The 26439-nt window shown below is 36.5% G+C and overlaps 1 protein-coding gene across 2 annotated transcripts in view; it reads left to right on the plus strand.

Annotated features, from left to right (window-relative positions):
• The window catches only part of LOC150096630 (meckelin), a 575505-nt gene that overhangs the window by 287473 nt on the left and 261593 nt on the right, over positions 1-26439 (plus strand). For both annotated transcript variants that reach the window (XM_090408005.1, XM_090408006.1), the window contains one exon: positions 18301-18399. In XM_090408005.1, coding sequence (XP_090264131.1) covers positions 18301-18399 — 99 coding nt within the window. The remainder of the gene's footprint in view (positions 1-18300; positions 18400-26439) is intronic.

The raw sequence follows: 26439 nt of genomic DNA on the forward strand, positions 1-26439 counted from the left end.
GAACGCCAATATTGAATAACTGCAGCATGGCTATCTGGGATGTTATAACTTAAATTATTATTTAAGTGGACCGGGTTCAGTAGGATTTCCCGTGATTCTACGATTTTTCTTTCAAACTCATCTTCACAGCGAAAAATATTTTCTGATCTATTCCAGCATACAGAGTGGCTTTGTTGGTCATCATTAGGATTATTTGAAAAAAGAACATGACTGGATAAAGCAGTTGCATGAGATCTTTTGTATGAGATGTCTCTCTTATTTGTACCTGTAATTTCCAGTTTGTTTATTTAAATAATTCAATGTTTATTAGTATTCCTTTCCTTTATAAATACCTGAAGAAGGCTGCTATATGCCGAAACTAGTAGTATTTATCATTAAAATCTTTATATGTTATCTCGGTCTTGGAGTCATTAAATCTATTTTTTGAAATGTATAACAACCGAGTAAAAACTAATCGCCACATATATATATATATATATAGTCCATAATTTCGTCCATGATATTTTGTTCCATTGATATCTGTTGTCCTAAGTATATGTAATGGTCTACTTGTTTAATTTCCTCATTACTGAATGTAATTTTCCAAATGCTTTTTATTGATTTGATTTCTGGTTGGACATATCTATTGAACATAACTTGGGTCCTTCTTTAGGTTTATCTTTAGTCCAACTGTTTTGCTAGCAATTTGGAGTTCTTGGATACAAGTCTGTAACCCCTCTTATACCCCTCTGTATTTCCGCAATAGCGATTTCCATTGAAATGAATTGCTACTGTGGCATTGGTATAATGCTGATTTGATGGTCATGACGTATGGCTCCTCCACTTTGGTTTCATAATGCTTTAGGTATTGCACAAGTTTTTACTGAATCAAAGGCTTTTTCATATTCAGTATAACCAAGACATAATGGTAACTGATATTCATTACACCTTTCAATAAATAATCTGTTGTACAACTTGAATATGGTCCATTGTACTAAAGCCACTTCAAAAGCCTGCCTGTTCTTTTGGTTGTGCTAGGTCCAGAGTCATACAAAAGCCTATGAGCTAAGACTTTTGTAAACACTTTGTAAACCACTGACAGTAGACCGATGGGTCAGTAGTTTGCTAAGTCTTCTACCTGAGAATTTGGGTAGCCTTCTTCCATGTTCTTGGTCCATCATTTTTCTTCAGGCATAAAGTAAATAGTTTTGCTATTTCCATTTTGCAAGGTTTGGATGCTCCACATAACTTTTTCTTCTAAAACCTGTTGTACTTCAGCTATTTTGTCGTTGTCTTCTTCATTTAATTCATCGTTCTGATATAATACTGAGTAAAATTCTTCAATTCTTTTTGCTATAGTATATCTATCTCTGATTATGGTCCCATCTTGTAGTTTGACTGCAACCATCTGTTTATTGCTGTTCATCAATTGCTGTTTGGCTTTTTTGAAACTATGGTTGTTTTCAATAGTTTGTTGTATGAATTTACAATTGAATTTTCTTAATTCTTCTGTGATATGTTTTCTGATCGTTTTTCACATTTTAGTGTATTCATTTTTATTCTGTAGGTTATTTGATTGTTTAATTTCTCTTCGTTTCTTCATCACCTAATTTCATATACAGTATATATATATATATATATATATTGTAAAAGATATATTATTTTCTTTATTTTTAGTGTACTTTAAAATGTTTGTTTAATTATTCTTTTTTTTACTTTACTTTGACTTACTTAACTTATTTTAATTGTCGTAACGGCGAGTATAAAACTCGTTGCTTGAAACAAACTACTACCTTTAATCCCTTCAGTCTATCAATTTATTCCCCCCCCCTCTCAAGGTCATGACTATGCTACTTCATGTGTTCGTATTTTAGAATTTAGGAATTGCCTCTGACTGGAGCCAGTTCCTTTGTCTAAACAACTGGCTTTTTCTCACCTTGATCTCTGAAAATTTATTTTTATTTACGACTGCGCCATCAGAAATTGTGTAGAGTAATTGAATATCTTTCCAATACTTGCAAGAAAAACGCCCAGCGCAACACGGAAATATCTCTAAAATTTATCTCCAAGTCAAGCAACTCCAAAATCTACTATTTGTCAGTCGTGGCTACTTTTTCTGTTAAGGTCACACAGGTTCTGTCTTTTTATGAGAAGTGCATTGATCAGACAGAATCAGGCAAGTTATTTAAGAAACAAAACAATTTATTCATGCTAAATCAAAGTACATAAAAAAGTTTGCACTACACATGCTAAATTAATCCAACTCAAAATTGGCATGGAAAAACATAAAATTCACGTGTCTGGTTCTCCACTAGATTACTTAACATTTCTTGCTTAAGCTCAATGACTAATGCAATTAATTACGCTCACAGATAATTCAGACACTAGAGGAGACTTGCACATACTTTATATTATTTTAACACTGACTATATATGATATTAGGCTTAACAGGACTTTCACATACTACTTCACAATTATTTTCAACAAATCGGCTTTCTGTCCTTACTACTGTTTTTTTAAGCTAACAAACAAAAAAATTCAGTAATCTTTGCCATTAATTTCATGTCTAGGAAATTCCTATACAAAAGTCTTACTTGTTACTCTATCATCCAGTTCATTACACAAGATCCTAGAGATCGTTGACACCTTCTTCTACTTTCTGGTAAAATTCACACATGGGCACTTTTTACAACATCGATGATTCTTCACACTCGGAGACCATCAAGCAATTTAGCGGTGGGACTCTGGAGTAGATCACCACTGCTATTACAAGCCTCCCATCATCGTCGGGCTTCGGCTGGCGAGACATGGATTGCCGTCCTTGGAACAGCACGACACACTGGAAACTCCTCGTAGCAGGAATGAAAAACCAGAACTGGAAAGGCTCGCGCCGAGAAAAGCCTAGCACTGAAAGCCTCGCTCCGAAAAGCTACTTTTTCCTTCGATTCGTCCCCCTTTTATTCTACTCTCCCACCTTGGAACTCTTACAGATTTAATTGCCCAGATTTCTTGAAGGGATCTTCTCAGCCACCCAGCGGTCGCTGAGTCAAGTCGGGAAGCCCCATACTATGGTGACCTTTGCTAGTTGCGATCGCCTCAGGGCTTACATGCTAATCTCATCTGAGTTAATTCTTTGTCTATACAATTTTTTTATTACAATTTATTCTAACATTTTTTTCAGGTTTATTACAGAAAAATTGAGTTAAGTATTAATCAAATTATAAATATATTAAATTAATTTTTTTTTCCAAATAAAATCGGTATAGAAGAAATTTTATTCTAAAATCCTTCTATACAAGATTTTGCATAGGCTTACTCTCTCTAAAAAAATTTTTTTTTCAAAAAATTTTTTTAAAACCTCATGAATGCATATTTTCTGGAGAACACCCAACTAAAAACTAGTTAAATTTTACTCTTTTAATTTTTTTCTTGGCCCTAATAAGTTGTACCTCTCTTCACTATATGCTCTACTCCCAAGGTTATACCTATTCCTTTTGCTGTCTTTTAAGTGTTTGAATCTAAATAATTCTCCATTAAACTCACTCATAAAACTTGCACAATCAGTTAATAAGTGTGCATGCAGCCTTTGTAGCAATAGCTAAATTCCAATCTAACAATCCACTTATTGCCTTTCTAATCATGAAAAGAAAACAGGAAGTTGGCATAATTAAACTGCCACTGGGATTGAATTTCAACCTCATGTTTTCTGTGCCTGTTCCACCTTGATTTGTTATAGGAACGTCTGTTATTTTTACGTTTCTCAAATGTTTACTTCTATTGCTCTTTGATTACCCTCCCCTAAATTTTCTTTTGATTCGCTTTGATCATTTACTAATTTCACGCTTGATATGTGGTAGGGCTCAGATTGACTGTTCCTTTCGGATTGAAGCTATTGAAGAATTAGTATTGTTATTTCGATATTAATTACCTCTTTCAGTTGGCCCAACCTTACTTTCATTTTTCATTCTCTCTTCATGTGATTTCTCTCTATCTCTAAAATTATGATTCCCTTTTCCTGACCGTTTATTACCCATTAGGAACATTTCCTTTTTGGAAAAGTTGCAAGAGAACCTGTACTTCTCCAGAAAGTTAGTTCCTAAAATAATTTGCACGTTCGGGCAAGATGTCCTATGGAAGACCAACAATTCTTGCCAAACACACAAATCAAACTCTGTCATTTTAACTCTAACTTTCTTGGTCGCATAAATCTCGGATGTCGAAATCCCCGATAATCTGATTGGTTTCTTTAGTTTAGAGATGCCTCTCCATATACAGGATTTTGTTCCTTGAAAATAATCTCCTGTTATGACAGAGGCCAGGGCACTGAAAACCTCGCTCCAAAAAGCCACTTTTCCTTCAATTCGTCCCCTTTTATTCTGCTTTCCCGACCTTGGAACTCTTACAGATTTAATCGCCCCGATTTTCTTGAAGGGGTCTTCTCGGCCACCTGTTATATTAGAAAGAATAAAAAGAAGATCAATGCTGCTTAGACCCTCTTTGAGAACTTGCTAGTAGAGGCAATATCTGAGTATATTCCAAAGATGAAGAAGGTTGAATAAGGCAGATGTGAAATGGATAAAGAGGTTAAGCATGCAATCTTGAAGAAGAAATTATCATAGCAGCATAGTTGAGAGGTAATAATCAGTGGTATGAGAAGTACAGAGAAAAGGCTACAAATATGACTGGCTTGAGGCAAATATATATATATATTAGGATAACCAAGTTATTTTATAAACTTGGTTATTTTAACTCCTAATCCCAGGTATGCAAACAATTAAGTTTGCATCTGAAACAAAGTTCAAGTCTAAAGATTATTATTATTATTATTATTATTTTGACACCTCCAGGGAGTCCAAAGACTCATCGAGGGAGAGTGTGCCGACAGCATCGAACGATTGACCCCCTTCCAACTACTAACCGCGCTCAAACTTACTTAACTGAGCCATTAGTAGCAGAGGCTCTACCAATCGACCAACCTTTGCCTGCAAATGTTATAACATACTTGGGATTAGGAGTTAAAATAACCAAGTTTATAAAATAACTTTGTTATCCTAATATACAATATCCCCAAGGTAAAAAATGTATTACATATATATATATATATAATAAAAAATAAATAAATCCTAATGAGTTCTTCTGAAATGTGCCAGTAGAAGAAAGAATGATTATGAAGAATAACACTTATTGATGAAAGTGGTTGAATGATAACTACTATTAGTGCTTATTTTGCCAGTATTCTTTAGTGTGTAAAAAATTACACCTTTACCTAGTACTCAGTATGCTGTACCATTATGTACTGTTCAAAAAAAAAACAAAAAGACTGACTATTCTGAAGATACAGTTGTAATATTAAATGAGCAGTTCATAATGGTATTTCATCCTCAGAAAGGAATGTAACCCCTAAAATTAAAGCTAGAGGTCACATTGCTTACACAATTGTGCCAGTGATGCAATCACGTATAGAAGTATAGAAGTAAGGTGGTTGGTTCCCTTTTATAAAGGCCTTAATTAGACCACATATGATTACTGTGAATAGATTTGATCACCTGGATTTTAAAGGTATGAAGATATTTTGGAAAGCATAAAGCATAGAGACAGTTTCTGGTCTCTGCAATGTTTGATATGAGGAAATGCATTCTGTAGAATCAGGTGAAAAGGAGGAGGAGGGGGGAAGTGAGGGATATGATTAAAACATATAAATGGATAAAGGATTTTTACCAGATTAATGTGGGAGAGATTTTCTTTTAGAATGGGTGTGTGTGGGGGGGGGGGGAAAAGAGATGCTGTATATGAAGAAGAATAAGAAGTTGTTTTATTTGCATGAAGAGTGGTGGGTTATTGAAATGTAATGCCTGAGAGCGTGGTGAGTATTCAAATAGTGAATAAATTTAAGGGTACAGCTTGATATGTTTCGTGTGTGACAGTGAAACTGCCTATGATGCGTCTTTTGATTCTATTGATGTCTAATGATGAAAGGAATAATATAAATGGAATGCTATGTAGTCATACAGAAAGTCCTATGAAGTGTCTCCCAAATTTCAGGAATTAATTTCTAGAGTTGATTTTATGTATATTTTTTTTAAAAAAAACTAGAAAATTCTGTGTTAAGCATTCATTTTAGACTGCAAAATGTTTAACATTATCTTAAAACTTACTCTTAAATTTGAAAATCAGTTATTTTGAGAAATTCACATCAATGAAGCTTTCATACTTTTGCAAAATATCTGCCTTCTACTTAGATTCATATTTCCTCATATTGCAGTAATTCATGCATTGTCTTCTCTGTAATCGGTTGAATATTCTGAATGCAGTATGCACTATTGTCATTGATGAGGTCATAATTTTAAAAATTTTCTGATGTTGTAACTCCTGTTGATAACCTTTTATCAATTGGTACTGATATCCTGATTGTGATTTTCATATAGCTCTCAGTTCCAGGTTTACTTGCCAGTGTTACTACTCTCTTTCAGGATTCTTATATTCTTATAAGACTTCTAAATCCAGCTTCCATATCAGGTTCTAAATATGTAAGTCTCGCCTTAAATAGCTGAAGATTCCGTTACTCAGTCAGTTTCAATGAAGCTCTTTCATTGAAAAGATACAGGTTCAAATTTTGTCTTTATCAGTGCTTTTCAGTTGAAGGCAAGTTTTCTTGTCTTGTATGAGTTGGCACAGGTTTTCCCTTCTGAAAACTCTAGATTTTCATTCCACAACCAGGCAAACCAGTCAATTGAACACACACACAATTTGCATACAAGAATATATATTTAGGCATGATGCTAACTATCTTAGCTTAAAATTACAGTAATAAAAGCCATTGCAGGTAGGTTGAGCATGTTAAGGGCCTTTTAGTACCACAGATTATTATAATTATCATGTTAACCAACTCCTGAGATCCCTCAGACCACTCTTAACCAAAAACCCTTCATTAGAGTCTCACCTGAATTCTTTTTTAAAATTTTGTTTATTTTTTCTTTTTATTGCAGTAGTGATTTCAAATTGTTCATTTAGTAGGGCTTATCAAAAATACCAAACATTTATTCAGTCTACTAAATAATTACTTGTCCAACCAGGCAAATATTGATTATTTACCTGGTTATGGTAGGTTAGATGCCAAAAAATATTTGAAGTAATACAAAAATATATGTTACAAGTAGCAATAAATGAACTGTCTATAGTACATAAGCCAAAAATTGATCTTTGTTCATTTGTTATTGTAATGAATCATGTTGTATTAGTGTTCTCTTGCCGAATGCACCCTTTTATCCCAGTCACACTCATACTTGTTATTTTTATAGACAAAGACAGAACCCTTTTAATATTTTGAAAAGTGTGCATTAAAAACCTCATATGCTTTGTCATTGATGAGGTCATAATTAATTAAAGATGTGAACTTCGAAACTATCATCATCATCATCAAATTTCTGACATGTACCCTCAAGAGGTGTACAGGATATGATAGTACTACATGAAAAATTTACATCATTACTAACTTCCTATCTACAATTTTCCAACAAACCAGTCTGTTACTTGTCAAGACTCCAATATTATCATTATCAAATCTTATATTTCTATCGTCTAAGGCACATTGTACCATATCAAGCCACCTATGTCTTGGTCTTCCTCTGGGTCGTTTTCCTACCAACCTGGCAGAGAATACTTGTTTTGCTAATCTTTTCTCGCCCGTTCTGTTTAAGTGACCATACCACCTGAGATTAGCTCTGCTAACGCATTCCTGGATGCCGACAATGTCATGTTATTTCCTAATATCCTCGTTTTTAATATGATATTGCCATTGATGCCATCTGTTCACGCCTCTGATCTTTCTCAGGACTCTCAGATCCATAAGTTAAAACTGGTTTGAAAACTGTCTTGTATACAGCTAATTTAGTGTTCCGACTAATTTCAGTGGTTAGCGTATCCACTCTCCAGCCAAAAGGCTGTGGGCTCGAATCCCACCTTGGGCATGGATGTTTCTGATTGTCTTTGAAAATTCTAGTTGCGGTGGTGGTGGTGGTGGTGGGCAGTAGATAGCTTTGGTTTAGATGATGCAGTTTGCTGTAGTTGGTGGAGATAGAGAATTGTAGAGTAGGTTGCACTCCCTTGATGACTCTTTGAACTCCTTGGAGGTGTCATATGTACATACATAAATAAATATATCACATATGTACATACATAAACTTGCATGTTGTCTCTCTTTAGCAACTATGAATTCCAAGCAAGCATAATGAATGGAAATTTCCAAACTGTGAAAAAAAATTCATGAATAATTCCTCTGTCTCTCATTTTTTTATAGCTGACTAGCATCAGTTATAATTGCCAGTGCATAGCTGGAATATCCATGCCATATACAAAATGATAGGAAGTGTTGAGGAGCACCTGCTCACCGGGCATGTATTTAACACTTTCTGATTGTTCCTTGGCCTGGCCACAATTGTCATAGTATATTCAACTTTTGCTGAGCATTGTGTGCTTTTGTGATTTTCAGGTTCAATGATTGTTCCATCCACAAAAGGTTGTTCTAAATTTATTGTAATTTAATACTTTATCCTATTCATTGTACTAAAAAGCAGCAACAATTTGCCTCTGCATTGTGGATACAGAAAACATTTTGTCCTTTGGAAAATATTCTTTGTTTCTACACAGCTGACTGACTATATCTATGTTACGTGAACTTGGATGGTCAGTTGTGATATTCTGGGTCTCAGTATCACAACTAAGAATGATCACACATCTGACCAGATGCCTTTCTCTTATTCTTAAATTAGTGATCATATGCAAACCCTTTATACTTAATTTCATAGTTATATTGCCTCATTCATAATGTAAATGACTAAAAATCATATCTCATCCTAACCAAAAGACACACTTCCTTAGCCTCATTAGCCAAAGATTGTAGCAGAGTATGTAAAACTAATTTTGCATCTGCATAAGAATTCTTAAGTATATAAGCATGGTATTTTTGAGAAGGTGCCCTGGTGTGAATTGTATTTGTTCGGTGTCTATTAACTCAGCGAAATTGGGAATATAAAAGTTGAGTAAAATATTTTCATTGGATACATCATTGGCATCTAAAATTTTTCTTGATTTTTTAAAAACTTTTGCACAAATTTTAATCACTATTACAAAAATTTCTTGTTTCATTTTTTTTTTTAAATCACGAGTGGAGAAGTGTTTCTAAAAGCAGCTGAAGTGAGTTGCTTTTTTTCTTAGCCTATTACAAAAAAAGCCATATAGACGAGATCTGAGAAGTAGGGTAACCAATGAAGAGTCATATCTAAAATGCAAGAAATCATTTGGACGAAAAAACATACCTTTTGAAAATATGCATTGAGAAGATTCATTCAGCACTTCATTTGTGATCAAGTCCCATTCATTTAAGAGGGGAAAAAAAAAACTCTTAAGAATTTGATATCCATGACTTAGAGGAATTGTTCTTTGAGGTCATGGAAATAACATTTCCATGACCTCTTCATCGTTCATAGTCTCTGTACTTTTGGGAACATGAGAGTATTATTCATGCAGAATTTTTGTGACACATACACATGCATATTGTACATGTTACCATAACCATTCAAATGGAAATGAGCTTCATTAGTAAACCATATCATTTTCAGAATATGTAAAAAAAAAAAAAAAAAAAAACCTAGAAGAAAATCAAGATCTGAGTGGATTGGTACAGTTGGGAGTACTTTAGAAGACCAAAGCTGCAAGAGATGACATATTGGAGACCTAAATAATAATAATAAATAAATAAAGTTACTCGTAAATAAATTTATTATAAATAAATTAGCCCAGCCACTGGGGAGGGCAAGTTAGCCCAGATAAATGGGGAGGGTTGGCATCAGGAAGGGCATCTGGCCGTAAAAAAAAAACATGCCAAAACCAGGGATGAAATGTCGAATAATGGAGAAAGGACAAAAGTTAGGGCGTCCCCCGTAAGCGACGCGCAGTTCTGTCGCCCGAGGACTATGAGAAGTGGGCTTGGGCTACTGAACCAAGGACGGGTTCAGCTAAAGAAGCGAGTCCAACAGAAAGAGATAGTGTATAAAGTAAGAATCGGGTCGCTGAATGTGGGTACAATGAATGAGAAGAGTAGGGAGATAGTAGACATGATGAGAAGAAGGAAGCTGAAGATCTTGTGCGTGCAGGAGACAAGGTGAAAGGGCAATAAAGCAAAGGAGATGGTGAAAGGATATAAACTGTTTTACAGCGGGGTGAATGAAAATGGAAGAACCGGAGTTGGAATCATCGTCGACAAGGAGCTGAAGGGTGGAGTCTTCGAGGTGTGCCGGAAGAACGATCGGATTATGAGTGTTTAGCTTGAGATTGGAGGAAGCGTGGCTGTGAGTGTGTGGATATGCTCCACAAGTAGGTTGTGATGAGGAAGAGAAAGAGGCATTCTGGAGAGAACCAGACCAGGTAGTAATGGGAATCCCTGATGGTGAGAGAGTGATTGTCGGAGCAGACCTGAATGGGCATGTAGGAAGGTGACGAAGTGGTGAAGAAAGGGTGCACGGGGGTTGGAGTAGTGGTGAAAGAAATGAAGAAGGTAAAAGAATCGTAGAGCATGCTGTGGCCTTCGACCTGGCTATAGCTAACATGTGGTTTAAGAAGAGAGTTGGACATCTGATAACTTATAAGAGCTGGGATAGGATGAGTCAGATTGACTATATTATGTGCAGAAGGAAACATTTGAAGGAGGTGAAAAACTGTAAAGTGATTAACGGAGAAAATGTAGCGGCACAGCACAGGTTGGTTGTGGTAGACTGTGATATAAAAGGGGAAAAGAAGAATAGATGGAAGTGGCAGAAAGATAGGAAAATAAAGTAGTGGAAATTGGAAGAAGAAGGTCCAAGGAATGAGTTTAAAGAAAAGGTATTGGAAGGAATAAAGTTACCAGAGGATGTGGAAAAATGGTGGGACGTAAATAGTCAGAATATTAGAAAAATTGGAGAAGAGGTGCTCAGTACAACATTAGGAAAGGGGCCACCCGAGGATAAGGATGCATGGTGGTGGAATGAGGAGGTACAGTTGGAGATCAGGGAAAAGAAAGAGGCAAAGAAAAAATGGGACATGACTGGAACCAGAGCCAACAAGGAGGCATATAGATTAGCAAAGAGAGCTGTGGCAAGTGCAAAGGCGAGGGCAGTTGAAGAGGTTTATGAAGTACTGGAGAGAAACAGTGGTGAAACTAAGTTGTTGAGAATAGTGAAAGCTAGAGATAAGGCCTCAAAAGAGATAACATCAGTTAAGCAGATAAAGGACACCACAGAAGTAGTACTACAGGAAGAGGGCAAAATCAGGGGAAGATGGGAAGAATATTTTCGTAATCTACTAAATGAGGAGAATCCAAGAGAGAGGTGTGAGGATGGAGAGGCAAATGAAGGATCGGTGCAGGACATAAGCAGAGAGAAAGTGTATTGGACACTGAGAAAAACGAAGAATGGAAAGGCTGTGGGGACGGACCAGATACATGGAGAAGCTTGGGCAGCGAGGGCATAGACATGTTATGGGATCTGATGAGGAAAATAGCCCAACAGGAAAAGATACCAGAGGAAAGGAGGAAAAGCATTCCCAATCGTCCCAATCTACAAGGGAAAAGGAGATGTTCAAGATTGTGGCAACTATAGAGGGATCAAGCTGATGTCACACACATTGAAGATATGGGAAAGAGTAATTGAAGGAAGGATATGGCGGGAAACAAAAATTGGTGAGGAGCAGTTTGGATTTATACCAGGAAGAGGGACAACGGATGCAATATTTGCGCTAAGGTGATTGATGGAGAAATATAGGGAGATGCAGGCGTAGCTACATATGGTGTTTATAGACCTGGAAAAGGCATACGACAGAATGGCCAGACAGGAGGTATGGAGGTGTATGAGGAAGAAGGGGGGTGTCAGAAAAGTACGTGAGGTTGGTGAAGGAGATGTATGAGGGAGCGAAAACTCAGGTCAGGTTTAGTGTCGGCATGACAGAGGGGTTCCCCATTGTCGTAGGGCTCCATCAGGAATCGGCTCTGAGCCCCTATCTCTTTGATCTGGTCATGGATGTACTAGTGGAGGATGTCAAGAAGGAGGCGCCATGGAGCATGATGTTTGCCGATGATATTGTTCTCCGCGAATCATCCCGAGAGAAGCTTGAAAAGACCCTGGAAGAGTGGAGAGAGGCATGAAAATTAACTGGGTAAAGACCGAATATATATCAATGGGGAGTGATGAGGATATGATCATATGACTCCAGGGTGAAAGGTTAACTTCAGGGAAGAAATTCAAGTACCTCGGGTCGGTCGTCGAGAGGAATGGTGACCTGGATGAGGAAATACAGCACCGAATAACATGCGGCTGGATGAACTGGAGTAAGATGAGTGGGGTCCTGTGCAACAAGAGAGCGGATTGTAAGATGAAAGGAAAGCTGTATAAGATGGTGGTGAGGCCGGCAATGCTCCATAGTGCAGAGACGTGGCCTATAACAAAGGCACAGGAGAGGAAGGTGGAGGTGGTGGAGATGTGGATGTTGAGATGGATGAGTGGTGTGACAAGGAAGGAATGACTACATCAGAGGGACGATCAAGGTGGGACCGATCGGTAAGAAGGTACAAGAAAGCAGACTGAGGTGGTTCAATCATGTAGAGAGGAGTGAGGAGTATGTTGGTAAACAAGTGGAGCTTATGGAGGTGGCGGAAAAGAGGCAGGCCCAAACTCAAATGGAGGGATCAGGCGGCAGAGGATCTTAGGGAGAAAGGATGGAGTCGGGAAGATGCCCTGGACCGGAGAATTTGGAAGAAGAAAATTAAAGATGGGAACCGTTTAACATGGGATAAGGTATAGCGAAAGAAGAAGACGCGTAAATAAATTGTTGATATGAAACTAAGTAATAATGAAAACCTTATACACTCATTGAAGGTGTATCTACTAGGAAATATTGATATTTTAAGGCTACAAACTAGTAGAATAATAATTATTATATTTTCTCAATCTTCCTTAGCGTCATTCAGTATCTGTAATGCTCTTTGGTTGGAAAGGTTTGAATTTGAATACTTTTTGGAGCTCAAAGAACCTATATTAATGCTTTTCAAGTCAGGGCAAGTTAGCCATTCATATGGAGGTGACAGATTTTTTTTTTTTTTTTTTTTTTTTAAATCTCAGAAACTCCTGTTTTTTTTTTTATCCTGCAAAACAGACAAACTAGCCAAAAGAACATGCAGTTTGCAGACAATGCAGTAGGATTAACTGCACTGTCACCTGCAGTAATCAGGTTTCTAAGAAGCCAAGTTACTTGGTCATGACAGGCTGTTGAATCTAACACAAAATAGAAATTTATTTTCCATTTTTGGTTATTTGTTATTATAGGATATTTGTTCTCGACCATAAAATGTTTTCAGTTAATGAATATAGCAAAAACTATATACGATAAGGTTTGAAAAAAAATGTCAAACTGGAAAATGAAATCTTTGACTTGAAATACTGGTCATCTTTGGACTGGTGTCGAGGCTAGCAAGTGAAAAGACGTACTATCAGAGAACTCCTGAAAGAGTTGTGATTTTTGTTGATTTATTAAGTGTTTTCTTAGATTTAATTGTGTATTTTTAGTATATTATTGTAGTTTTATTAGTGTAGTTATTGTACTAAAGTGTTTTATAACATAATTTCAGAGAAATTATTAGTTTTTCCTACTCTTGAAAATGGCACCAAAAATTCGTCGTAACAAGGAAGTGACTAAAGCTAAAGTTGCTACTGAGGAGAGCGTTTGTCCTAAACAAAAACACTGCTGCAGTGATGATAATTTATCTGAGGATACGCTGACATTAGAAATAGCTCGGTTAAAAGAAATTATTAGGAAGTCGACCAGGGAATTGGAAAAGGTGGAAAGACGTTTGTTTAAACTTCGACAGGATAAGAAAAAGGATGAGAACAGTAACAGGCAGGAAAATACTGAACTTGGTAATCAAAATATTAATAACAACAAGGTAAGTCAGTTAATATCTAAGAAAAAAGAGATAATATGGTATGGTGACTCAATTTTAACATTTGTGCTTGCCAAGGGAGTCACCACTTCTAGTTTCCTGGGATCAAAAATTAAAAATATGACAAACGTAATTGAAAACCAAAAAAAGAAATGTAAAAGAAATAGTAGTGCTGGTAGGTACAAATAATTTAAATGGTGACGAACGTAGTATGTGAGAAGATATGAAAGGTCTGTTGGAAGAAGCGAGAAAGAAATGTGAAAGAGTAAAAATTGTAGGATTACTACCTGGATATGATAGTACTGAGTTAAGAAGGAGGACGATGGTAGCAACTGATTTCACGCACAGTTTATGTAGAAGATATGGATGTGAGGTTTTAGATGTGTGGGCTGTGTTTGATGGCAGAAAAGATTTGTATAAGAATAATGGCCTGCACTTGAATTCATTTGGCATCAGAAGCCTGGAGAAATTACTTCTTGGTATGAGACTTAATGCAGAGAGTCATGGAAACTAAGATCATCAAAGGAGGAATGGGGAAAATGTGTGTGAAAGTTCAGCTATGATATACAAACGTGATAAAGATATAAATGCCTTTGAACATGGTTATGTATGTGGCGAAGGAATGGAAAAATATGCTTTGGGTTTGGACCTTTTAAATATGTCTGGGGAGGGAAAAGAGAAAATTCTAGAACAAGACCAAATACATTGCATATCTATAATAAATTTAGTTTAATCCTTTATCCAAGTGTGAGCAAACAAAGTTTGCGCCTGAAAGTATCTTCAGGACTGGGGTAAGGTAGTACAACACCGGGCAACTCGTTGCAAAGGAGGAGCAAGCTTATATCACTCCTATCTCAGTATCTTCCATAATGCAAAACACATCTCCTTGCAGATATGTATAATGTTATGCATTAAGGGAAGAGCCACTACCCAGACTAGTTTCAGCCTTTATTGAGGTCTCTTCAGTGGGAGCCAGGCCCAAATGTGGAGATACCAGGCAGAAGCAATAGCAAGGTCATCTCTACCTATAGGAGTTCCAAAGGATCCACCTTTGCAGCGAGTTGCCCGGTGTTGTACTACCTTACCCCAGTCCTGAAGATACTTTCAGGCACGAACTTTGTTTGCTCACACTTGGATAAAGGATTAAACTAAATTTATTATTGTCTAACCAAGTGAAAAATAAACTTTCAACATTGCATATCTAATTATAGGAATAGGTGAGGTCATAATTTATTATGTCTATACACATGCCAGGAGCATTAGAAACAAAGGGGTTGAGTTTGTTGCTTTATTGAATACAATGTGGCCTAAGATTGTTGGCACCTGGCTAATGAAACTAGTGAAACCTGGCTATCAGAATCAGATATGGTAAGTAGGATCGAGTGTAATGAATATATTATTTTTAGGAATGACAGAAGAGATAGGAAAGGAGGAGTGCTACTAATGATATCAGATGACTTAAGTCCAGTTAGGGTAGAAATATAAGAAAACAATGATGGTAACAATGTCCCATGTAGCGATGAGTTTGAGTAGTCTATTTGGTGTGAAGTGGAGGTTAACAGAATGAAATATATGGTGGGTATTGCTACAGACCTGGCAGATCATTTGTAGGGGACGAAGAAATGCATCGCCAATTTAGCCTTATGGGTACCAAGCAAATGATCATTATGGATGACTTTAATTTTTCAAACATTGATTGGGTAGAAGAGAAATCTCATGATCACAGGAATTTATTGAATTGTTGTGAGATAACTTTCTCAAGCAGCATGTGAAAGAAGGAACTCTAGGTCAAAGTTGGATTTGCTCATAGCATCAGAAGGGATCTCTGTCAAGAATATGGCTATTTTACCATCAATTGGTGACAGGGAAGTATATACTTGTATTGAAGCTCCGATTAAATCAGACTACATGCTGAATTACAAAGCTGGAAATTATAATCAACTTAGAAGAATACTATCTTTGGTCCTATGGTATCAGTTACTGAATGGAAAAAATGTCAGTGATGCATGGGAATCATTGAAAAAGTGCTTGAATGAGGCGGTATCCCTAGTGTTCGAAGAATAAATAGGTTGGGAGTGAAATGGATGTGCAGCCTTATTAAGCTAGAGATCCACAAGAAGAAGATGGTGTGGAAAGAATATTGTGAGAATAAGAGTGAGAGGAGTTATGAAATATATAAAGCTCAGGCCAGAAAAGTAACGAGTATTGTGAGAAAAGCTAAAGAAATCGGAGTATGAAAAGAAATTGGCCATGTAAGCTAAAGGCAATCCAAAAGAATTTTATCGTTATCTTGCAAGCAAAAGAATGAATGAATGTCGAAGAATAACTTTATTGAATGCAGATGGTACACAAGTGTTGGAAACTAAGGAGATTATTTAGTTAATGAGTGCTCACTTTACTAAGATATATCAACCAGGTATATGTAGCATAGTGCTATTGCTATGTTGGATGAAGAGTTAGAGGTTCATGAAAATGAGGTTGAAAAGCTCTTGCATATCCTGGATAAGAATTTGTCAATAGGGACAGATGGAATATCTGCCCGTTTGTTAAAGGAATGTTCAACTGAATTGGCTAGGCTTTTCACACATTTGTATGACTTGAGTCTCAGCTCAGAAATGATACCACAGGAATGGGAGGAATGTATGATAGTTCCGTTGCACAAGGGTGGTGAAAAAAACTGACGTGTCTAACTACCGACCTATTGGTATCTCTGGTGTGGTAGTGATGATTTTAGAGAAGTTGGTAAGAACTCGCATACAGAAATGGGTAGACAAGCATTCTATACTCTGCAGGGAACAGCATGGGTTTACTAAAGGAAGGTCATATTTTAGCAATTTGCTCATATTTTATAACAATGTTATGGCCGAGCTGGATAAAGGGAATGAATTCACTATGATAATGTTGGATTTTTCTAAGGCACATGATAGACTGTTGTGTAAACTGGAGAATATGGGATTGGAACATAATCTATTGACTTGGATCAGGGGATGGTTGACAGACAGATATCAAAAAGTGATATACAGTGGGTGTGAATCTGCCAGATTTAAGGTAACCAGTGATGTATCTCAGGGTTCAGCCCTTTGGGCCATTATTGTTCAATCTATGCATTAATGACATCAAACAGAGACTATTATCAGGTGTGCAATTGTTTGCTGATGATGCGAAGATAGGCAGGGCAATCAGGGATGCTACTGATATTCAGCAATTACAAAATGATTTAAATACATTGGAAATCTGGACAAATGAAAATGACTGTCAGTTTAATGTTAGTAAATGTAAAGTTATGCACTTTGGCATGATCAGAGTTCCAGCAGGGTTATGCTACAAGAAACTGAAGAGACAAGGGATCTTGGTGTATTGGTGGATAAGAATTTAAAGTTTAAAGGTCACATAGCAAAAGTTGCAAATACAATTCAGAGGATAATTGCTATGTTTAAGCGAACCTTGACATGTAAGGATAAGGAAGTAATTTTGCCTCTTTATAAGGCTTAGATAAGACTACACTTGGATTACTGTGCACAGATTTGGTCTCCTGGTTTCCAAGGGGATAAAGAAGCTGTGGAAAGGGTGCAAAGAAGAGTTACAAAGATTTTATCTGGATTATGGGATTTAGATTATGAGTACAGATTGCGAGTATGTGGATTGCAGACTCTGGTTAACAGGAGTGGTGATATGATAGAGATCTATAAACTTTTGAATGGGTGTTATAGCATTTCAGCTGACAAAATTTTTCATTATATGGAAAGTGGGAAGAGAACATGGGGCATCCATGGAAGTTAAATTTATTTGCAGTCAAGAAAGGGGTAAGAGCTAGGGTTTTCTCCTAGAGAGCAGTGAGTGAATGGAATAATTTGCCTTTACGGGTAGTGAGTGCATCTAGTGCGAATGAATTCAAAGGTAGGTATGATAACTGGGTTGGGTAATTTACAGCCTCCCTTGATGAGTCCTTGACTCCCTGGAGGTCTCAGATAATGATATAGACAGTAAAAAAAAAATAATAATGAAGTTCATTCTTAGCCTTATCAGTAAATAGTCCCCGATATCTTTCAAATAAAAGATCTAAACTGCAGTTTTGTTATGAGAATTATTAACACAAATTTCTCTTTAAATTCATTTAAGTGTTCAGTAAATTATATAATGGTTTCAGCTTGTTGTTACTCCATTTTTTTTTTTTTTCATTTATATCTTAATAGATAATCATAATATACGAGAAAAGAAAGGAAATGACATATCTGCTTATCGTATTAAATTGCAGTTGAATGCTAAACAAAAGTTAAAATGTGAAATACATCTTTGCTGAAACCATTGTTTGAGAAGTTATATCTTAGCTTAAGTTCATGTTGTTTTTCTTGCAGATAGCATTAGGTGTATTAAGTGCTCTTACTGTACTGTGGTCAGCTTTTCAGATGTGGGGATGGTCCCGGCGAGCAGGAAAAGAAGCTATTGATGTTGTGGTAAATATCATTTGACATAGTTTGTGAACAGTTATATGTATCAACAAATGCAAATCCATTAGTTCCTTTCAATGAAAACTAAGATAAGAAAGAAATAGACCTTAAATATCTTAGATTGTTTTGCATTGTGTTGGTTAATTATATAAGTGAAAAGAATATTCATACATAGAAGTATGAACAGCTAGACATATAAAATAAAATGGAGTTGTTCTTAAAATACTAACAATAGGCCATGTGTGGTACTAATTAAATTTTCGGAAATTTAAATTTTAAATATATTATTAAGAGTATATAAAGCTCAACATCTTTGATGTTGGGATTGTTTCAGTTATTTATTTATTCTTATGGTTACATGGAACTGGTAAGTGAAAAATACAATCACAATTTCCAGAAACAAATGACGAAAATCTTAACATATAAAAGTTCATTACATAAAAAGCACAACCTGCTTACTAAGTCTTTCTTTTTTTTTTTTTTTTTTAAATATAAAGCAAAAGTAACTTGTCATAATTAAGCCAGGGACAATTATCGTCCTGCTGCACCAAGTATGACAAGACTGCATGTTCTCACAACACTTCACAACATAAAAGTGGCCGTATCCAAGGTAGAGAGCAGTTGTGTCTTGTGTGAGAAAACATGATCCATTAGAGGAGGCCCATTTCACACCGTATCATCATCTTCTAACATGAGGAGTTCTGCTGATGCTATGACAACGACTATGATAGTGACTACTAGATTAATATCTTCGTGGTGAGATGGGACCATGATCTTCTGTTTCCTCCATAACCACCACCATACCAACTACAGGTCAAGGAGCTGAAAAGTCAATTCAAGGCCTCATCCGTCACCTTGTGGGTGTCCTGTAGGCCACCACCGTGAAATTGGCGCCTTGGGCAGTCGTACACAATATCAGTAATCGTCTGAGCCATGGGAGAACAATCACGATAAGGGTGATCTGACAGCCCTCATTTATGTAGAAGATAGCCACATCTGCCCTGACTAGTTCTGATCCTGTTTATGGATGACCAAATCTTCCTAGGAAGACCAAAACCAGACTGCGGAGTACAGGGATCTTCTACCAGGAAGCCATTTGTTGGGAGATTATTGGACCAGTATTCTCTCCATATGTCAGATATTGATGGCAGCGCAGCTGAAGAGAGTTCGTCCATGGACCAGAGAGGCTTTTTAGATTTGAGGCGAAGACTAGGTGGATTTATGAGAGTCTGGTGTAGGGGTGGGTTGCTCGTTGCTTTATTAAATTCCTTAATCGAGGCGTGTCTTCTCCCTATGTGTGGTGGAGAATGTTAGATAGAACAGGCAGCCAGGAAAGAGGGATGCTTCTCACTGTCCCACTAATTGTGCACATGGTAGAGTTCAGCTGGGTGTCAATAATGTTAGTGTGTGTACTTCTTTCCCAGACAGGGGCACAATATTATGCTGCAGAGAATGTGAGGGCTAGTGCAGATGACCTTAGAACTTCTGCACCACAACCCCAGGTTGTTCCAGCAAGCCTTGAAATGATGTTATTTCTGGTTTTAATTTTATTGGAGAGGTTGATGATGTGCCTTTTATAGGTTAGGCTTCTGTCCAGGCTCACTCCAAGGTATTTTGGGTGAGGCTCGTGTTCTACCATTTTTTCACAGAAAGAAAGGTTGAAATAAAAAAAAATAATAATAAAAAATAAAAAATTAAAAAAATTAAAAAAAACAAAATAAATAAATAAAAATAATAATAAAAAAATAATAATGAATTATTTCTATAAACATAAAGACATACATAAATATACTTGGGCAGCAAGAGGATGGAATTCAATATTAGATTACTTCATATTAAATGAAAAGACATCAAAATTTTCACTAGATGTTGGAGTTCACAGAGGATATGAAATAAGCAGTGACCACTTCCTTGTTAAAATAAAATTAAGATTACCACCTAAATGACTGCAAGTAACAAGAACAGAAAGAAAAATTGAAACATTTGTTTATAAAACTAGACTATTGAATGACACAAATGTACAATGGCTATATGAACAAAGAATTAACCAGTATCTAGATAAAATAAAACAAAATGAAGAAATAGAAATAGAAATAGAAATAGAATGGCTTAATATAAAAACGATACTAAATACAGCAGCAAATGAAAGCTTAGGAAAGACCAAAAAATTCAATAAAAGAAAAAACTGAAGATCTGGGATGATACAATCAAAGAAATAATCAAAAAGAAAAAAGAAGCCTATCACAAATGGTTAAGCAGTAAAAGATTAGAAGATGAAATAGAATATAAAAGAATAAGAGCCATAGCTAAAAGAGAAGTCAGAAAAAGACATAGAGAATCATGGGATAAATTTGTTTCTAATTTAGAACATGATTTATATAAAATAAGACCCAATGTATATAAGATTTTGAAACACCTAAATGCAGATACCAAAGAAAACATAAAATTAAACACTGAATTGAAATTAGAAGAATTTCTAAATTACTACACAGAACTGTGGACAGACAAATATTTTAAAAAAGACAACTGGCAAACAATTAACGAAAATGAAAAGGAAATAACTGAAGAAGAATTAGAAATCAGCCTGAAAGAAACAAGAAACGGAAAATCACCTGGAGAAGATAAGCTAGGTTCAGAACTATATAAATACGCAGGAACGAGATTCAAAGGAAGACTCTTATTATTTTTAAATAAAATTTACTCAACTGGTATCCCCCCAATAGAATGGAAAAAAGCAATTGTGATTCCTATCTTTAAGAAAGGTAATAGAGATGACCCTAAAAACTATAGAGGTATCAGTATACTAAATTCATGTTACAAAATATACAGCAGAATCTTAAATAACAAACTAATGAAATATTCCGAAAACTTTATTCTAGAGGTACAAAATGGATTTAGAAAAGGACGATCATGTATAGACCCAGCCTTCTGCTTAAAATTAATAATAGAGAAAAGAAGAGAATATAATTTAGAAACACATATTGCATTTATTGACTTTGAAAAAGCATTTGACAAAGTTAAAAGAAACATATTATTTAACATATTAAAAGAAAGACAAATACCAAATAATATCCTAAAAGCTGTCACAAGTATATATGAAAATAATCAAATACAAATAAGATTAAATCATGAGCTATCATATACAAGAGAGATAAACCAAGGGGTCCGACAGGGATGTCCCCTCTCAGCAACTCTTTTTAATATCTACTTAAATGAAATAATAATAAAATGGAGTAAAAATTTACATCAAGGAATTAAACTTTCACCTACAGTTAACTTAAACACTCTCCTCTTTGCAGACGACCAAATAATAATTACAAATTCTGAAGATAACTTACAGAAAGCTATTTTAAATCTAAATGAGATATCCAAAGATTATGGTATGATAATATCAACGGAAAAATCAAAGGACAAGATCCAGCAAGAACTAAAATAGTATTAGATAACAAGATCTTAGAACAGGTGAATTCATTTAACTACCTAGGATGTATGATCACTTATGAAAATGAAAAAGATATAAACATAAAAATTGCAAAATATTTAAAAATAACAGGAGTAATTAACTCTATATTTAAACCAAACCTAGTTCAAAAACAAACCAGGCTAAAAGTATACAATACATTAGCCCTACCGGTCTTAATGTTTGGAAGCGAAATCTGGACAATAAAACAAAAAGACAAACAAAGATTAACAACAGCAGAAATGAAGTTTATGAGAAAAACTGCAAAGTATACCCTATTTGATCACAAAAGAAACGAAGATATTATGAAAGAATTAAACCAAGAACCAGTAATTGAAAAAATTAAAAAATATAAACATAGATGGATGGAACACGTTCAAAGAATGAAAACAGAAAGATTACCAAAACAAGCCTTAAAGTACAAGCCATTAGGAAAAAGAAAACCAGGACGTCCTCTTAAACGATTCAACGATGACTTCTAAGGCCGGAACAGGCCATACTAGGCCTAAATCCTTGATACATATGATGATGATGATGATGAAGAAAGGTTGAGTTGTCGATTCGCCTCTGCATTGTACAGGTGAAATACTGAGGACACTGTTTTTGTTGGATTTGGCTTCAAGTACCACTGCTTGAAGTACTCTTCCAGAGTGTTCAGGTCTGTATTCAAGGTTGATTCTAAGTTGGTAAAGGAGGTGGATTGATGTAAGATCGCTAGGTCATTGGCGTACAGAAACTTGCTTGATCTGGTATGAGGTAGATCATATAATGGATAATACAGAGCCCTGAGGAAGACCGTTGTGAAGGAATCTGGGCCTACTCTTTTTTCCGCCAATATGAACCCAGATCTTTCTGTTGGAGAGAATAGATTCAAAAAGTTGTAGAGTTTTTTACATTTTATAATATTTCCTAGTTTTAGGAGGAGACCCCTGATCCAGACAGTGTCATAAGCAGATGTTAGGTCAATGAAAGTGGCTCCAGATTTAAGTTTCTTCTGGAAGCCTGCTTGAATTTGAGTTGTCAGCACCAGGACCTGGTCACAGCAACTTCTTCCTGACCTGAAACCAGCTTGTTCAGCCGGGAGTGCTCTTTCAAAGAGCTTAAAGGTGGTGCAAAGCAAAGAGATAGGTCATAGGTTTTTCACTTCATTTGGATCTTTCCCTGGTTTCGGCACGGCACTTATTTTGGCTTCCCGCCACAGCTTTGGTAATTTACCAGTCATGATGATTTCTGAGAAAAGGGCAGCCAGCCATGTTTGGCCATGTTGACCAAGATGTTTTAGGAACTCAGGGAGTATACCATCCACTCCTGCAGCTTTGCCATTCTTGGTGAGTTTTAAGGCTATTTATACCTCTTCCCGAGATATTGGGTGTATGAATTCAGGAATCTCGGGTTCCGTCTTCAGGTTTTTGTCTGATGGATGTACAGCAATTTTCCTGGTAGAGCTGGAAAATTGGGATGAATCTTGGAGGTTTTCAATAAATGGTTAGCCATTTGATCAGGAGTTATCTCTGTTGTTTTGTGTGTCGTTGACTCTGATCCACCTAGTTTTCTCAGAAGTGACCAGCTTTTCCGACTAGATGTGACGAAATCTAGTTCATTGATGGTTGAGAGCCATCTTTTCTTTCTGTTTTTATCCAGGGTTGATATGAGCTCCTTAGCAATAGCTGGATCTTCAGTTTCCTCATATTTGGCTAGCAGTTCCTCATTTTCTTTACTCCAACATGGGATATATTGTTTTCTGCAGCCTCTAGGGATAGAGGCTTTTCCTGCAGATTTGAGTAGTTTAACAAATCTAGGGTAGCAATTAGGAGTGGGTGGAATTGCTCTAATGGTTTGCTCGATTTGTTTCTGAAATGCAGACCAGTTGGATCTGCAGAGATTCCATCTAACAATTGGCGTTCTGCTGATGACTGGGATTGATGTTCCTATCTCTATTAATGTAGGACGATGTTGACTATTAGGGAATCTGTTAAGGATGGTTCTGATTGATGGAAGAGGGTGGTCTTTGGAGTCTTTAGTGACTATGCACAGATCTGGGGTGTCGGTTCTGTTCCATCTGGCTGAGTAAAGAGTGCCATCCTGCTTGACATCATAATTCAAATACAAATTATATGTGTCCATCCAGTTAGCTAGATTATTACCATCCCAGTTGTTAGAGGAATAGCCCCACATGGTGTGGTGGGAATTGAAGTCACCAACATAGATAGCAGGGTGAGGACGAGGAGGTCGGTCCATCTGATCAGGCCAGGATTGTGATGGAGGTTTGTAGACATTGTAGATGGTGATATTTTGATGCCTATGGAGTATTCTGTATCAGGACCACTATTTGTTATATCCTTGAGATCAGGCCGGATATAGGTTGATAGGCCATGCTTGAGGTGTTTTCACAGCCCTCAATAGACCAAAGATCCTGGGATCTTTGGTCTATTGAGGGCTGTGTCAGGTTTCCTGGATTTCCATGGGTTTCCTGGAGAGTCAAGACATCAATTGCTTTATCTTTGGCTATTTTGCTGATGACTTCGGCTTTGGATTTAGATATCCCTTCTATGTTTAGGGAACATATCTTGAGGTAGTGTTGATTGGGGGATTGTAACATATTTTTCGAAGCTTGCCCTCCACCTAAACAAGCGATGTGATCCTTGTTTTTCCGGGCGACGATCGAGCCAGCACGAAACTTTTTAACTTTTGTATTCATCATAATGTAAGTAGTCCAGGAGGCTTGGAAACCTTTGGATGCCTTGTTTGAGACATTAGCTTCATGTTGCCTGTGATTCATCCCTGGGGCTTTTTTTGTCTGAAGCACCAACAATATACCACAAGGCGAAGTGTTTTATTTTATTTTTCTTTTTTTCCTGAGCATTCAATAGCAACCTTACTGTACAAATCCAGAAGATAATCGTAATATAACAATATGAACTGTATAATTCCAGAAGAATCCTATGGGGGGAATGTGGAAACCCCCCCCCCCCATTGTTTCAGTATATAGTACTGAGTTTAAAATTGAGTCAAAAAGTATTTTAATTCATATTTATGAATTTAGAGACAGAACACACGTGTTGAAGATATTATTTTACTGATTAATAATAAAATAATAGTGTGACGTTTCGACTCCTGTATTGAGGTCATCATCAGAAGGATACATGTGTATAAGAACCAAGCTACATTCTGTTGCACTCTATACCGGAAAATTACATCTACGTTATTAACTAATTTTTTTCTTAGCCTGCCCTCTAGTGATTAAAAAAACTACAATAAACTCTGCTAAAGTCCTCACGTACTAGGATTCTTCTGGAATTATACAGTTCATATTGTTATATTACGATTATCTTCTGGATTTGTACAGTAAGGTTGCTATTGAATGTTCAGGAAAAAAAAAAACACTTCTGGTATTAAGATTTTTCTTTGTGGTTGCTATGAAGGTTGCAGATGGTCCTCCACATTCTTGGAATGGTTAGACCATCATTTTTATTTAGATTCGGATCATGGTTGAGCATTTCACATGCTTCCTTGAATTTCTGCTTGAACCTGGTTTTGGTGTGGTGTAGGGACTTGGTACCTTTCCAATCAATTCTGTGGTATGTTTGGAGTGCGTGGTCAGAAAGGCCGGTTTTTCTAAATGGAGGTATTTTATGTGTCGTTTGTGTTCATCCTTCCTGATTGCAATGGTTCGCCCTGTTTCCCCTATGTATGGTATGTTATATGTGCATTGTATTTTGTAAACCCCTGGGTGGGCTAGGTGTGGCAGAGGATCCTTGGAAGAACTGAGTAGGTGTCTTAATTTTGTCTGGGGTTTAAAGGTGGTTTTGATGTTGTATTTGTGTAGTGTTCTGTCTAATTTTTCGGAAATGCCTATAACATATGGTATAGCAATAGCATTCTTGAAATCTTTTTTTGTTATTAGTGGTATCTTTGTGCAGGATCTTGTGAATGGTTTTTATACTGTATCCATTTTTTATAAAGATATGTTTGATGGTCTCATATTCATGGTTAAGAGCTTGTTCATTTGAACAAATAGTTTGAGCTCCTTGTTTAAGGGTGCTTATGACCCCTAGTTTTTGTGTTGGGTGGTGAGAAGTTTTGTGTATGTACTGGCCTGTGTGTGCAGGTTTGCAGTAAACCGAGAAGGAGAGACAGCCTGAAGGAAGACATGTGATAAGCATGTCTAGGAACGGAAGAGAGTTGTTTTTTTCTATTTCAATGGTAAATTGGATATGTTTGTGTTGTTTGTTCAGGTGGCTAAGGAATGTATTTAGTGCTTCGCAGCCGTGGGGCCAAATGGCAAAAATATCGTCTGAGCCAAATTTTGGGTTTTAGGCAAGCCGACTCTAGAGCACGTTACTCAAAGTCTTCCATATAAAAGTTCGTTATTTGGGAGGAAAGTTGTGAGCCCATGGCTGTACCCTCTTTTTGGAGGTAAAAATTGTTTTCCCACACGAAATATCCGGAGCGGAGTGCGTGGGCAAAGAGGGCCGTGATGTCGTGTGGAAATATGTTCTGTAAGAGCAAGAGCTAGTATCACTGATTGGGACATTGGTGAAAAGGGAAGTTATGTCAAAGCTGACGAATAGATCTTGGTCGTTGAG

Source organism: Typopeltis vanoorti, chromosome 18, assembly GCF_054136105.1.
Source record: "Typopeltis vanoorti isolate ZY-2024b chromosome 18, IOZ_Tvanoo_1.0, whole genome shotgun sequence".
Taxonomy (NCBI): Eukaryota; Metazoa; Arthropoda; class Arachnida; order Uropygi; family Thelyphonidae; genus Typopeltis; species Typopeltis vanoorti.